General features: G+C 37.2%; 1 protein-coding gene across 2 annotated transcripts in view; it reads left to right on the top strand.

The window, feature by feature from the left end:
• mllt10 (MLLT10 histone lysine methyltransferase DOT1L cofactor) overlaps positions 1 to 13615 on the top strand; it is a 42492-nt gene that overhangs the window by 27276 nt on the left and 1601 nt on the right. For both annotated transcript variants that reach the window (XM_079259542.1, XM_079259541.1), the window contains exons 11-17: positions 2808 to 2968; positions 6965 to 7082; positions 9923 to 10001; positions 11145 to 11335; positions 12107 to 12256; positions 12820 to 12866; positions 13074 to 13375. In XM_079259542.1, coding sequence (XP_079115668.1) covers positions 2808 to 2968; positions 6965 to 7082; positions 9923 to 10001; positions 11145 to 11335; positions 12107 to 12256; positions 12820 to 12866; positions 13074 to 13375 — 1048 coding nt within the window. The remainder of the gene's footprint in view (positions 1 to 2807; positions 2969 to 6964; positions 7083 to 9922; positions 10002 to 11144; positions 11336 to 12106; positions 12257 to 12819; positions 12867 to 13073; positions 13376 to 13615) is intronic.

The raw sequence follows: 13615 nt of genomic DNA, 5'->3' as shown, positions 1-13615 counted from the left end.
TATTAATTATTTATTCAAGCTTTAAAATACTTCAAGGACACAAATAGTTAGTCTACCACAGACATGCGCAAATATATTTGGCTATATGAATATAAACAACTTCACACACACTCATACACCATTCATTATAAAGTGAACTCTTTAATTTTTACAAAAGAAATAAATTTAAGTTAATTTCTGCCAGATAAATGAAAGAAGGAAGATTTATGTTGTGTTCGATCATAAATGCTCCCTCTACTGAATCTTTTTTGTCCACCGCTGATGCTGACTTAGTAACAGATCAGACAGTTTATCGCAGACACTTCGGGATATATGCACACGCTTACATTGACCTCCCTCCCTCTGAATTCTTTCCATTTATCTTAGGTTGTAGAAAATTCTTATAAAATAGCATCAGTCCTTATGACATACCTTTAATATTTGTGTCTACTCTGTATTTTAAAGCCATGATTAGGTCATTTGTCTGCAGTCCTAGCAAAGATTGATGTACAAAATTCAATATCCACCATCACACTACTATATAGATTTGAATGATCTTTTTAAACAAAATTTGGAAAAAATTTACCATCTAAACACTGATTTAGCTGCAAGATTAGGATGTTCATTTTTGTTTTGTTTTGGGGCTTGTCTTTTTTCCATTTAGATTGGATTCAACCTTCCTGAACATATGTTGTAGATTTCTTAAGATAATACCAACTTGAACCAATAAAGGTGGATATTTTTAAGCTTTAAGAATATTGAGCAGGAGAGAAAAAAAGGAAGAGGACTGGGTAATGGAGGCCAATGTGCTTTAGGGGCTTAACATATTGATCATACAAACAGGTTATAGGTTTAACTGGCTCTGGCTTGTGTGTTTGTGATGCAGAAGTGTGTGTATAGTAATGTATATTTAATTTTTTGTGTTCTTTGTCTTTTTTTTGTTATTGCAGAGGAAGTTTGATACTGAAAAAGTGGTGATAAAATAAAAATATTTATAATATTTTATTACGTTCATCCAAGGTTTGTCTAAATGTTTAATTAGTCTAATCTGAAAACACTCAACTATTTTACTTTTTTTTTGTAAAGCTATCACAATTAATGTAAACTAATGTTACTCCTTCAATTCTTCTGACTTTTTTCTGATCTTGTATTGTGTTAAAGCTTTAGAATTGACAGCAAATAGGTTTTCACAAATAAGCTGAAAACGTTAATAAACAGATGTGTTATAATATATCTTAAATTTGATGTATAACTGTTTTTATTTGTACAAATATTTTTTTCACCTTAAATACTCATTTTCTGCTTAAAACAATTAAGAATTGGGATGCATCAATTTGTATGAACAAAAATTAACTTTGATATCTTGGAAAATCAAATTGTAATCAATAGTTTGTTGTTTCCTGAGGCTTTTAATGAGCATCTATTTGGCTGTTTTTAGTTTTATTCTACCACCATTTCTTTGTATGTATGCCATTTCATCAATGGCATTAGTTAAACTCTGATAAATTGTTGGTTTGGGCTCTAATCCAGCTGCTGAAAACCTTGCGGGATCACATGCCCCCTGAGCCTCAGCAGCAATGCTTTGGGTATCAATTTTTCTGGTGCATATTGCAAAGCTTTATAAATAGTATGTCAGCCCATGTTGTGTTCGTATCTATTGCCCTCTCCCTCCCTCCACCCCTCCCCTCCTGGCACAAAGATCTCTTGTTCCCCCAGTGAATGCGTGCTGCCCTGAGCCATTCAGGCTTTTGTGGGGCTGAGGGGCCCTCTCTCCCCCTTCCTCTGCTGGGGTCAAAGGGGGGCAGGGGCAGGGCTTATCCCTAGTTAGTGGGCGAGCACTGGGGTGTGTGAGGGGAGGAAGGAGAGATGGAAGTGGGAGAGGGCAGAGATAAGAGAATGGAGTTTGTGAAGGAGTGTGTGAAAATGGAGCATTATGTATATGTAGGTGAATTCTAATTAAAACGGCCCATTCAGTGTAATATGCAATGTTCATTAATGTTTATGCAGATTTATGTTTAAGTAAACAAAGCAGGAAGAAATGACAGGGTGATAGAAGTGCAGTTGTAATTCAAGAAAAGTAAAATCTTAATTTATCTTTGTGTGTCTGCTTCAATGAGATGATTTTTTATGGTTATTTTTTAAAAATACTGTAAATTTTCAGGCAAGCGTACCTTCTCTTTGTTTATTTTTATCAGTAAATATATATTACATTCAGCAGAACTGAACCTTTTTTATTTTAATTCCATTTAGATAAATTTGTTTTATAGTTACCATTTGCTTATTTGTCTCAGTATGTGAATTCCTACTTATTTGAAAATACTTAAATTGCTCTTGTTCCTTTTATTTATTATTTGTAATTACATGTTACATAACTACAATGTGTTAAAATGTGTTTTATAGGAACAAATGTAATTATAGCTCACATTTTTCATTAAAAGTATCAACCAAACATTAGGATTAATAAAAAATTTAAAGCAGCCTCAGTATCTGACACATTGCTAAATTTGTCATAAAAAGAAAAGCAAAAAGGAGTTGCAAAAATTATCCACGAGAGCACCACTGAGTTAAAGTTTCCCAGTTATCCTTGACAACGAGCCAACATGCACAATAGGAGGACTCGCTAACTGAAGTAACTCAGCTGTATTCGGCCACAATTTTTTTTTTTTTTTTAATCTGTCTTAATAATCAAGTCAAGGCTTTTCTTTGCCTTGTTGTAATCGTCCATGAGAGTTAGTTTTCACACATTATATTTTAACACCATTTTTACATTATTTAGGTGTCATGGAGGATTAAACTAAATAATACTGTTAATGCTCATCTCTCCACAGGTGTCTTTTCTGTTGCCGATGGGTCATCGTCGGGGACAGGAGCTGTCGCCATGGTCGGAGTAGGCTCAGAGTTGTCACAGCAACAGCAGCCCACACCTTCCCTCGCCCCGCCTTCCCCATTCACTGCCACTGCACCGCTTAACAGCACAGTCTCCACACACGTGAGTCTAAAGTCTTAACATGTCCGCATGTACTAGAAACTCAACATACCCCTCCTCACTTCCCACACGAGTGAAGAAGCCCACTCATCAAACCCTCAATAACATATGATTAATAATTCCTTGTTTCATAAAAGCAAATGACACACATTCTTTACAAAAAAAGAAAAAAAATCCTCTGCATCCTTCAGTTCACTCACATCTCTCCCATGTTTGAGCTCAAGTGCAGCTAAACTGTGGGAACAAAAATAAACCAAAGCACTCTAATTAAACGTCTTCCGCACCAAATCTCTTAGCACTATTAATAATCCCACGCAAGTTAATTATCTGTGAAATATGTGTGTTCTGACCTTGTATGGAGTGTGTTTTCTCAACAAGGTATTCTGTAGCTGATGGTTAGGTGCACCTGTAGAGTGTGATTCAGGGTTATTGAAAGCACAAAACATGAAACTTTTACATTTGCTTCATGAACACAATTAAAATGTGTTTGATTTTGCATAGTAAATCAGTTTAGTTTATATTAATAAATATGTTTTTGACATGAAGTGACAAGAATATTAACAGGGTGTAAAGTAAAATATCATAATATTGTGTAGGTATTCAGGTTCTAGCACAATGAAACATTGGAGAAGCTCCGAAGTCCTGTGTGTTATTTGAATGTGTTTGTGTCTTTGTGTTTAGTATAATGCAACTTTATGTGGTTTGATAAAAACATTTGCACCAAGCTGTGAATTCATTCATTTGGTACACATGTATAAAAGTAGGACAAGAATCAAGGCAGCACATTTAAAGAAAAACCAACAAAATGCTTGTGAATTTCTTTTTTTTTATTATTATTTTCATTAAATAGTTTATATGGAAATTCACAAAGAGAAACATTAAAAGAAGTATTTAACCTATTTGATTTGGCAAAAATATGGTCAATTCAATGTAATTAACAATTAGTGAACAATTCAATCAGTGACTAAGTGTTTCTGTTGTGCTTATATAAGTTGAGTCTAGTTTCCAAGCCATTAGGTCCAGTGAAATCACCTTTGCCCCTTTAACTTACCAATGCCCTTTTTGGTCTTAAAAGAAAACAAAAACAAACAAAAACTTGTCCTCCATCACTGACGTTGGTGTCCAATGTTTCATATTCTCCTCGAATGCTTTGCTCGAACTATGTCCACCCAGCTTCATTTTTCTCTCTTGTCCACTTGTCACCTTTCTTTTGCTTTCTTTCTCACACTCACACACACACACACACACTTTCTTTCACCCTCGACCTTCCTACTCTGTCCCCCCTCGCCACCCCACCCTCGTTGTCCTGTGATGTAATGACATTTGACAAGCACCACAGTAGGGATGGAGAGATAGATGGTGGGAGGGAAGGGTCGCTGTCAATGTGTGTGTGGTGTGGGAGTGGGGGGTTTTGCACTCATGCTTGGAATTGGCCGCGCTGGTCTTCATCTCACTGGGTTCCTCTATGCTCAGCACGTATTATAGAGGACAAGAGGTGTGTGTGTGTGTGTGTGTGTGTGTGTGTGTGTGTGTGTGTGTGTGTGTGTGTGTGTGTGTGTTAGAGAGAGAGAAAGAGAGAGAGTAAATAAAAAGGTGAGGGTTGCTTAAAGAGAGAAAGTTGGTTTTCCCTTTCAGTTTTTTATTTTTTTATTTTTTATTTTTTTAATTTTTTTTGTAAACTGTTGGTTTGGACAATATGGTGCTCATCTCTTGGTCACACACATACTATGAATTAAGTTGGCAAAAATTATACAGCTACAGAATAATGCAGAAAACATGTTCAGTCTATGTGTGTGTGTGTGAGAGAGAGAGAGAGAGAAAGCAAGAGAATGACGAAGACCATTTGCTATTTTGGGTCTGCTAGTAGACTCCCGGTCTACTGTTATTGGATATCAGCCCAGGACAGAAAAGAGGGTGTGTGATAGAGACTTTAATGAAAAATGAATGTAAATGAAAAATGAATGTTGATGGGAACGGGTGCAGGATTATGACACTGAGCAAAGGAGGAGGAAGGATGTAAAAAGAAATCTGAAGTCCTTTTAGAGAGGGAGAAAATATATAGTGGGAACAGGTTCTCCTTTGAATTTAATATTGAAGGAAATTGGTATTTTCAGGATGTTTTTCAGATTTTCTCCTTTTAAACAGATAATTTTTATTTATTCATTTTTTTTACCATCATAAAACACTAAATATAAAGAGATGTATGGTCATCACTCTTAAAGATGTAAAACGCAACAGATTAGCTCAAGGGCTAGCTAAAGCATGTTTTTGTTTATTATTATATGCAACTTTTGTTTGTTTCTGCTCGACATTAATTAATTTGGCTTTATGTTTAAAGTGCAACATTTCTCATGTACTACTTAAAATGTTTTAGTCGCAACAATAGAATAGAATGGAATAAATCTTTGTTGTCCACTGAAGTGGAAAATTGTCTCTGGCTCACCAACACAGAAAACCCAAAGTCCCAATACAGTATTGCAGATGTGTAATAAAATCACATGAATACGTGAAAATGTATTTTAAAAAATACATATGAAACATTTTGAAAAGGTAAATAAATTTTTAAAAAAGTCCATCAGTTTAAATCAGTCTCTGTTGGGGTTGTTCATGTTGAGTTAGGAATAGATTAAGGCATGTTTTGCTAGAAAAACTCTGAATTGCTATCCTGACTTCAGAAGCTCAGTCTAGGACAGAGGATGATCTCTGTCTACCAGGATTCTTCTGTCTTTTCTCTTTGTCCTTACAGTGAGATATTCACTAGAGGCAGATTGGGTTTCCCTACAATTATACCTTCCATTGCTACTACATATTTAAAATAATAAATATCCACACATTTCTACATTGTTAAAGAAACAAACCCTGTTTTTCTGAGCTTTCTATGTTATGCATTTTTGTTATACTATTTCTTTTTTTAGCCATCTTGTTCTTTTAGATGGATCGCATTCCCTTCCTGATGCCCCACCCTCACCCACCACCCCACCCTTCACACCACGGTCCTTATTTGGGAAATGCCTTAATTGGATTAAACTCTATGCATCAGAAACACTTTGTCAGCATGTCAGTGTACTGTTGGGGTGCAGAGGCATTCGGAGCCCCGTGTGGAAAAGAATAATGAGCTGTGGCTTCATAATATATTCTTGTTTTTATTCTTGTACATAAATGATGGTGAAGTGTTGTCAGACCACATTGATATTAATTTTCTCTTTTTAAAAAATAAGCTCCATGGGCATAACATTGCATGTAGGAGACTGTTACAGAGATCAAAGCTGTAAAACGAGAGTAAGCTGCTCCCTCTCAGATTTGGATATGTGAAACTTATATAGGATATGAAGTGAACTCAAACGGCTTATTCAGAGTTTAAAGAAAAATGTATTAAATACATTTATAATTGTTTAAAATCCTGTTTAAATGTAAAGTTATTTCAGATTGATTATATTATTGCTTTCACACTATTGAAAAATTTCTAGTTTTGTTTTCTTTGAGAATTAAATATATTTTAAAAAATTAACATACATAAGCATGAAGTCTGCAGAAAATAAATCAATAGCTCCTCTTTTTTTTTAAACAAATCTGCTAGTTTTATTTTTGAAAATGTGCTTTTTTTTCCTTTTTGTGTCCTTAGAAACAGTTTTTGTTTTGTTTTTTTAAAGATATATATCTAACGCAAGCAAATAACAAACCATCTGATAATATATAATTTACATGAATCACTGAAATAGCTATTTCTCAAATCTTTCATTTTGGGCCAAATATACACTTTTTATTTTTATTTTTTTCAATGTACTGAGCTTTTTCCACTTTTTAGGTTCTAGAAATAGTGCTTGGAATTGTTTTTTTTTTTTTTTGTTTTTTTTCCCTGAAACTATTGGATGGGTCATCCTGACTGTTGTGTGTGTTCTTGTTGGAAAAAAATCCCATTTAAGTGATAACAGCAAGGATTAAAATTTCATGAAAGAGCTTAATCTTTCTTTTTTTCTGCATGTGTTCGTCTGTCCTCAGGTAAGCAGTCTGCCAGGCTCCGTCTTCAACCTGGCCCCCCCTCACATGTTTGGCAACAGGCTCAACCCCAACTCGACTATGGCAGCGCTCATTGCTCAATCTGAGGCCTCACCAGCAGGTACAGGAAATCTACTTTGTGTGTGTGAGGATGTGTGTGTGTGCGTGCGCGTGTGTGTGAGAGAGAGAGATGAAGATAATGAATGGGTCGCACCCCCCATGATCCCTCAGAGAGGTCAAGGGTCAGTGATAGTTTTAAGCCCCTCCCACTCTGCTCCAATTACAGAGTCCTGTCACTTCCCTCTGTCTTCTTTATACACACAACCTGAGACGCGGCACAGTATATATTTATATTGTGTGTGTGTGTGTGTGTGTGACCGAAATAGAGCGAGACATAAAGGAGAAAAAGAGAGGAATTTTGATACAAAGTCATGTTTTTGTTTTTGTTAAGTTGGGGATGTGGCATCAGGAGTCACTGGGGACTCCTGCAGCATAACAAAAAATTGGTCTGACATTTGTTCGGCTCAGAAGATAGCTGACGAGGGAATAAGAAGTGGCTTTAACTATCAAGTGTTGCCCCTCCCTGATGCAAGACATCTGGTTGGCCAGAGAGCAGAAATGTAAGAGAAAAGTAAGGAACAAGAAGAAAGAGTGAAGATGAGGAAGCAGTTCCTGCTGCCGGTCATCAGAGCCAGATCCGCTTTGACCTGAAGGTCAGCTCACTAATCAGAATGAATGTCAGGGGGGGCACAGTTCTGTGTGTGTGTGTGTGTGCGTGTGTGTCCGTGCGTGCGTGCGTGCGCGTGTGTGTGTGTGTGTGTGTGTGTGTGGAGACTAATCAAGTTCTGTGTGTAGAACAAACAAGCTTTGTCTAAAACCCATAAACCTAAAGAAATATAAGTTTTATTTGTCTGGAAATAAAGTCTTCATGGATAAATTTAATTTCTTCTAAGTTAGAAAAACATTCAAATTTTTTTTATACCGATTAAATTTAATGATGGAGAATTTTATGTGGGCATAAGCTCTAAAATAAAAAGCCAGTGTGTTACTGAATCATTTGAAATTAGTTGCCATTTTAGTTTATTATGCAAGCTATTTTGAAGTGTAAATGCTGCACATTTAGTCTTTTACATTTTTACTTCAATGTCTGTTGAACCTATTGAAAATCTTTGATATTAATACCTATCAATTGCTTGTTGTTTGTTAACTGGCTTAATTGAAAGAAAGATTTGGCTGAAGTGAAATAAAGTACACAAATATGCTGAGTCCCAAGAAAACCTGTTAAGACACAACGTTAATGTCTCACAAATAGCCGCAAAATATGGAAAGACTGACTTAGACATAAACTTTTTGGAAAAATCCCATATAATTATTTTTTTTGTTTTTTGCTTGAAAATGAAAACAACTAATTGATTTTTAAAATAGTTACAGATTTATGTTCAGGTGCTTGGCTCATCAACTAACCTGCTCTTTGCTACAGCAACAGTCACTTATGATAAAAATCATTGAGGTGTGCATAGTGGTGCACATTTTTTTGTTTGTCAGCTAATAAAAGTCATGTGAGAACAAGCATGCAAGGTGTTTGTTTGTGTGTGATTGTATGCATGTAGCCTGTTTACATTGGCAGCCACGTCTCTGCTTTTGAGTGTCTGGAGGGAGGCGCTAAAACGGGAAAGGGTTACGACAGAAAGAAGACTTGAAAAAGAGAGGACCAAAAGACTGGAGTGGCGACCTGGTGGGGGTAAAAGCTGGGATTGACTGTCTTAAGTAGAGGGGAGTTTGTGTGAGTGTGTAAATGCAAAAGTGTGTGCGCATGTGTGATTCATTACACTCACTGAGGAAAATGAATAGAAGCGTCTGGCCAGGGGCCCAGAGGGAGGAGAGAGGGAAACTCACAGAAGGTGGAGAGAGAGAGAGAGGGAAGCACATGTAGTTTGAATGAAGGCTGGTGTGTGAAAGATGCAAAGAAAGGAAGAGGTTCGTAGGTAATAAATGTATTGTAATAATAATTACAGAACATTTAATCTCTGCTGAGAAATCTGTTGACCTTGAAAATTGTTTGACTCTGTTCTTGTTTTTATTACTTAAATATTTACAGGATAACTAGAAGTAGCAGCTGCATTAGATTGTTGATGAACTATTAAAAAAAAAGTATCTAGGTAAATTAATCTATTATATCTACTGGCAATAGCAGTACTGATAATTGCTAAATTGACAATATTTCACTGTAAATACGCCATGCACATCCACATAGCTCTTTCTGTAACCACAGTGCTAATCACCTCTAATAAAATTAATTTTAAATGTGGCGTTTACACAGCATGGTCACTTACAAATAAGTCAATTGATGAAAAGCAGTTGTATCTGAGCACGTTTTTACAAATGAGCTCAATGTAATTTTTCCCCCCATTGCAACAAGAATTGTGTTGTCAGCTGAGAATTTTAATAACATTTGCCCCAAGAATAAGAAAAACTGTTAAGAGCACCCAGAATGTTGAAATAACAAGCATTAGAAATCTGTCCATAAAGTTTTCATTTAGTTGTATTTACATAATTTGCCCTCTAATAATTAATAAAAGCTTAGTTTTCATTTGTAGTTATATTTTATTTTATATTTATGTTTTAAATAATGCAGTCCAGCAGTAAAAAATGGTGATAATATTAATAGTCAAATGTGTATTTATGTTGTCTAACAACAGAAATATAATGGTTGAAGAAAACTAAGTTCAGCCGTGTTAAATGCAGATGCTGGTAAACAGGACGTCAAATAAGAGATTTAATTGGCCTGTTTTTAATTGACATAAATTAGAAGAGAAAGGAATTATTTGAGATTGGTTTAGAAAAATTTTTTTCGCTTAAAATTTATCGCTTCATACATTTCTAGCACTTTAGCTGGTTTAGCCCTTTCATAAATTGTCTAATTGATGTTCTGTGTGTGTGTGTGTGTGTTTGTGTGTGCAGATCAGGAGGTGGGAGATGGCAGCAACAGCGGCGGATCTCAGGGTTTCTCCATAAGGGCTTCTCCAAAGACCACCCCACGGTGAATCCACACACACATTCCCTCTCTAAAATGCCCTCCTTCACCATTTACATTCCTCACTGCCCCCCTCCCATCTTCACCATCCCCCATTTTTTCTGCTTTTCCCTTCGCTGGCCCCTCATCTCCCCTCTCTACCTCTCATTCCTCACACACACACATGCATATACTCTCTTTCGCTTTTACCCCTACAGGCAATTCTCACTCTCTCAGCCAACGATAACTAGTGTTTTTGTAGGAGGCTACCTTCCTTCAAGTCAAGTTTTTAGTTTATATTTATTTATACATACATATATATATATATATATATATATATATATTATATTTACTTACCAAATGGGAATATTTGCATGAATCTCTGAGGATGGGAATAGCAGTCACACAGATAGTTTTTGTTTGTTTCTGCAACTTTGTGGGATATGTAAAGTCACTCATGAAGGTTAGTAATACTACCATTCATATTGCATCCAAAAAATGTTTGTTCTTTCATTTTTACTGGCTGACATTTAATTTAGAAGTGTGTTTATGTAAAAGTGTTTGAAATATAGAGACTGGCAACGTTTACAGCTTGGAATTTTTTTTATCACCTAAAATTTAGATATTTAGATGTAAATATATGTAATATATATTTTTTCTTGAGGCCCAAACTTAATTTTTTGGGGAGGAGTGGAGGCATGTCACAGACTTTATTTTAAGAGAACAGGCTTTTTTGTGGTTTTTTTTGTTTTAATTCCACTCAAACAGTCTAAAATTATTGATGCTACTTTTTCCACCATGTTGCGCATCTTTATTTCTATCCTCCTTGCTCTCTCCTGCTGCCCCTCATTTCCCCTCTTTCACACTCAACAGATTGTCTCAGCACACACCAAGATTTATCACATCAAGACATTGCGCTTCCCTTTCTGTCCGTCTCTCCCTGTTCCATGTCCTCTTTCTTCCTCTCTCTCTCCACGTCTTTCTCCAGCTCTCACACGCAGACAGAAAGCCTGGCCCCTTTTCATTACGGGCCACTGTAACAACAAATTGATGTAGTTTTATAGCCAGCAGTGTCTATGTTTGTCTGACGTTTATGTTGGGTCGTTAATCTCCCTATTGACCTCTCCATCTCTTCTTTTCTGTCCATGTTCTCCCTTTCCCTTCATTCAGCTCTCCCATTGGTGGCCTACAGATCCGCTATGACTCTCCGGGGTCGTTGCTGGGGCCAGGGCTGGGGTTGCTAGGGGCTGGGGGAGGCGGCGGGGAGACGCTGCCCCCGGTGGCCACCAGCATCGAGCAGCTCTTGGAGAGGCAGTGGAACGAAGGGCAGAGCTTCCTCCTTCAGCAGGGGCAGGGTGACGGTGAGAACACACACACACACAGCACAATATACATATTTGTGTGTGCTGTTATGATGTACAACTTGTCCACTATGTCACCAAAACAGCATCAGTGCAGCTTCATTTAATCTGCAGGTATAAAGTGCACACACACATTTTACACCTACATCTTTACATATTTTTTGTGTTGGGTTGTCTCTCAAATAATTTATCATGCTTTTTCCTCTCAGCTATTGCACAGTCGTGCTCCCTCTTTGCCATCGCTTTATCTTTCTTTGTTGTTGCTGTCGATGTCCGTCAGCTATCTGCTTATCTGAACATCCCTTCAGGGATCAATAAAGTGAAAATGAAAAAGTGAAGCAATGGCAGCCTTGTTATTAGAAAGGTTGTCCTTCATCTGCACCAGTCAGATTTAAACGTCTTGTGTCTGCAAACATCCCTCATCTAGTTGTCCTTGAGTCTGATCAGACAGCAGGGTAACTGTAGCTGATATTGACCTCTGACCTCCTTGTGGAATATCTAGTATTTCACTCTTGGATGTGTTTAGGTAGGGTTTTTGCTTTAAGTAACGGTTAATCTCACAGAAACTTAGGACATTAGTGTTCTCACATGTGAAAATTTTATTCCAGTTACCCGTCCTGTTGATAAAATCACATTTTTACCAGACCCTACATTGCTTTATAAGGGAAGGCAAAATAAATTTTTAAAAAAAGACAAAAGTTCAGTGCAGAATGATGACAGAATATTTTGAGCTGAAAAGTCAGTATTGTTTCTCTAATTTCTCTTTATCAGTGGTGGGAATGTTGAAGTCTCTGCACCAGCTGCAGGAGGAGAACAGGAGGCTGGAGGAGCAGATTAAAACTTTGACCATGAAGAAAGAGAGACTTCAGCTTCTCAGCGCTCAGCTATCAGTGCCTTTCACTCCCACAACCGCTTCCTCTGGTACATGCACACAAATGCTTGTTTACTTAAAAGTGTGTGGTGAAATGAAAATAACTGTTTCAGTCCCAGCAATTGGATTTGAATCCCCCCCTTTTTTTTTTTATTTTTAAATGTGTTTACAATAGGGGTGGGAAAATCAAATTGAAAAATCAGAAATCGTCAGGTTTCGCTTCACAAGATTTAAAAATCGTTTTTTGTTTTTAAAAAAATCAATTTTTTTTCAAATGTATAAAATTAATCTACTGTAAAATTTGTGTCATCTTTTTGTTTTTGTTGATCTTTTTACTTGTCTTCTTGAGCATTATAGCGGCAGAATGATGGTGTAGCTACTGTGTTGTTTTTTCTTAATTGAAATTAGGGAAAATGGTTTTCGGTCTCTACAGAAATCAGCAATATCGAAGAATTGTGAGAATCGCAATCTAAATCAAATCGGCACCCAAAAAAATCAGAATTGAATCAAATTGAGCCAAAAGCATATCGTCACAGCCCTAGTTTATAATACATGGACACAATGTGTTAATGAAGATTCAAACCTGTGCTTATTTATTTTGCTTATGTCAAAGGAGCCCAGCTTGGAGCCACTGACTCCTCTTTGCCGGTGGCAGCTCAGGTAAGAACCATATGTACACAGTTTCAGTCTAAACATCATGGAAATAAAATCTGCTCAGTAACATGTAATAAATGTATTCGCTGAGATCATGCAGCCACTGTAGTTTTATATTCAATGCTAAATTAGACAAACTGCAGGGAGCCCTTTATATTTGTAATAAAAATAATTATGAATGGCCTTTATCTTTCTGTCCACCCCCCCCTCCAGGACAGTGCATCATGTGGCGGCCACAGTAGCAGTGGCTCCACTTCGTCCCTCTCCACACCTTCCTCTGTCTCCCAGAGTCCACCTCAGCCAGCGCTCAATGGGGTTGCGACCATGGGGGCGACCACAGCTGCCCTGGGGGGTGTGGCGGGACTGATGGGTGCTCTGGGTGCAGGAAATGCACTGGGTATAGGGGGAATTGTTGGAGCGCTGAATGGTGTGATCCAGACTCCCACAGGCACAGCCAGTCCTCACACACACACTACAGGAGCAGTTACAGGTGTGACACTGGCCGTTAATAACAGGTATGTTACAGCTGCATTAATTGTCCTTTTCACATAAGTTAATGCTGTTTCCTTCCCTTGATGATCATAAAATCAAAGCATATGATGTCATATGACACAATCCAACAAATCAACTGAGGGGCTGACAAGTAGAGTCCTTTTCCTTTGCTCTTTTACATCTTAGGGGTCCTTATTTGTAACGTCAGGGAACTGTTTTGTGTGTGGGTCTTGAATGAATGAATAAGAACTTGATTGCTTCCT

This window comes from Telmatherina bonti (assembly GCF_933228915.1).
Source record: "Telmatherina bonti genome assembly, chromosome: 20".
NCBI lineage: Eukaryota > Metazoa > Chordata > Actinopteri > Atheriniformes > Telmatherinidae > Telmatherina > Telmatherina bonti.
The sequence above is the reverse complement of the archived record's forward strand: the minus strand, read 5'-3'. Positions and strand labels throughout refer to the sequence as shown.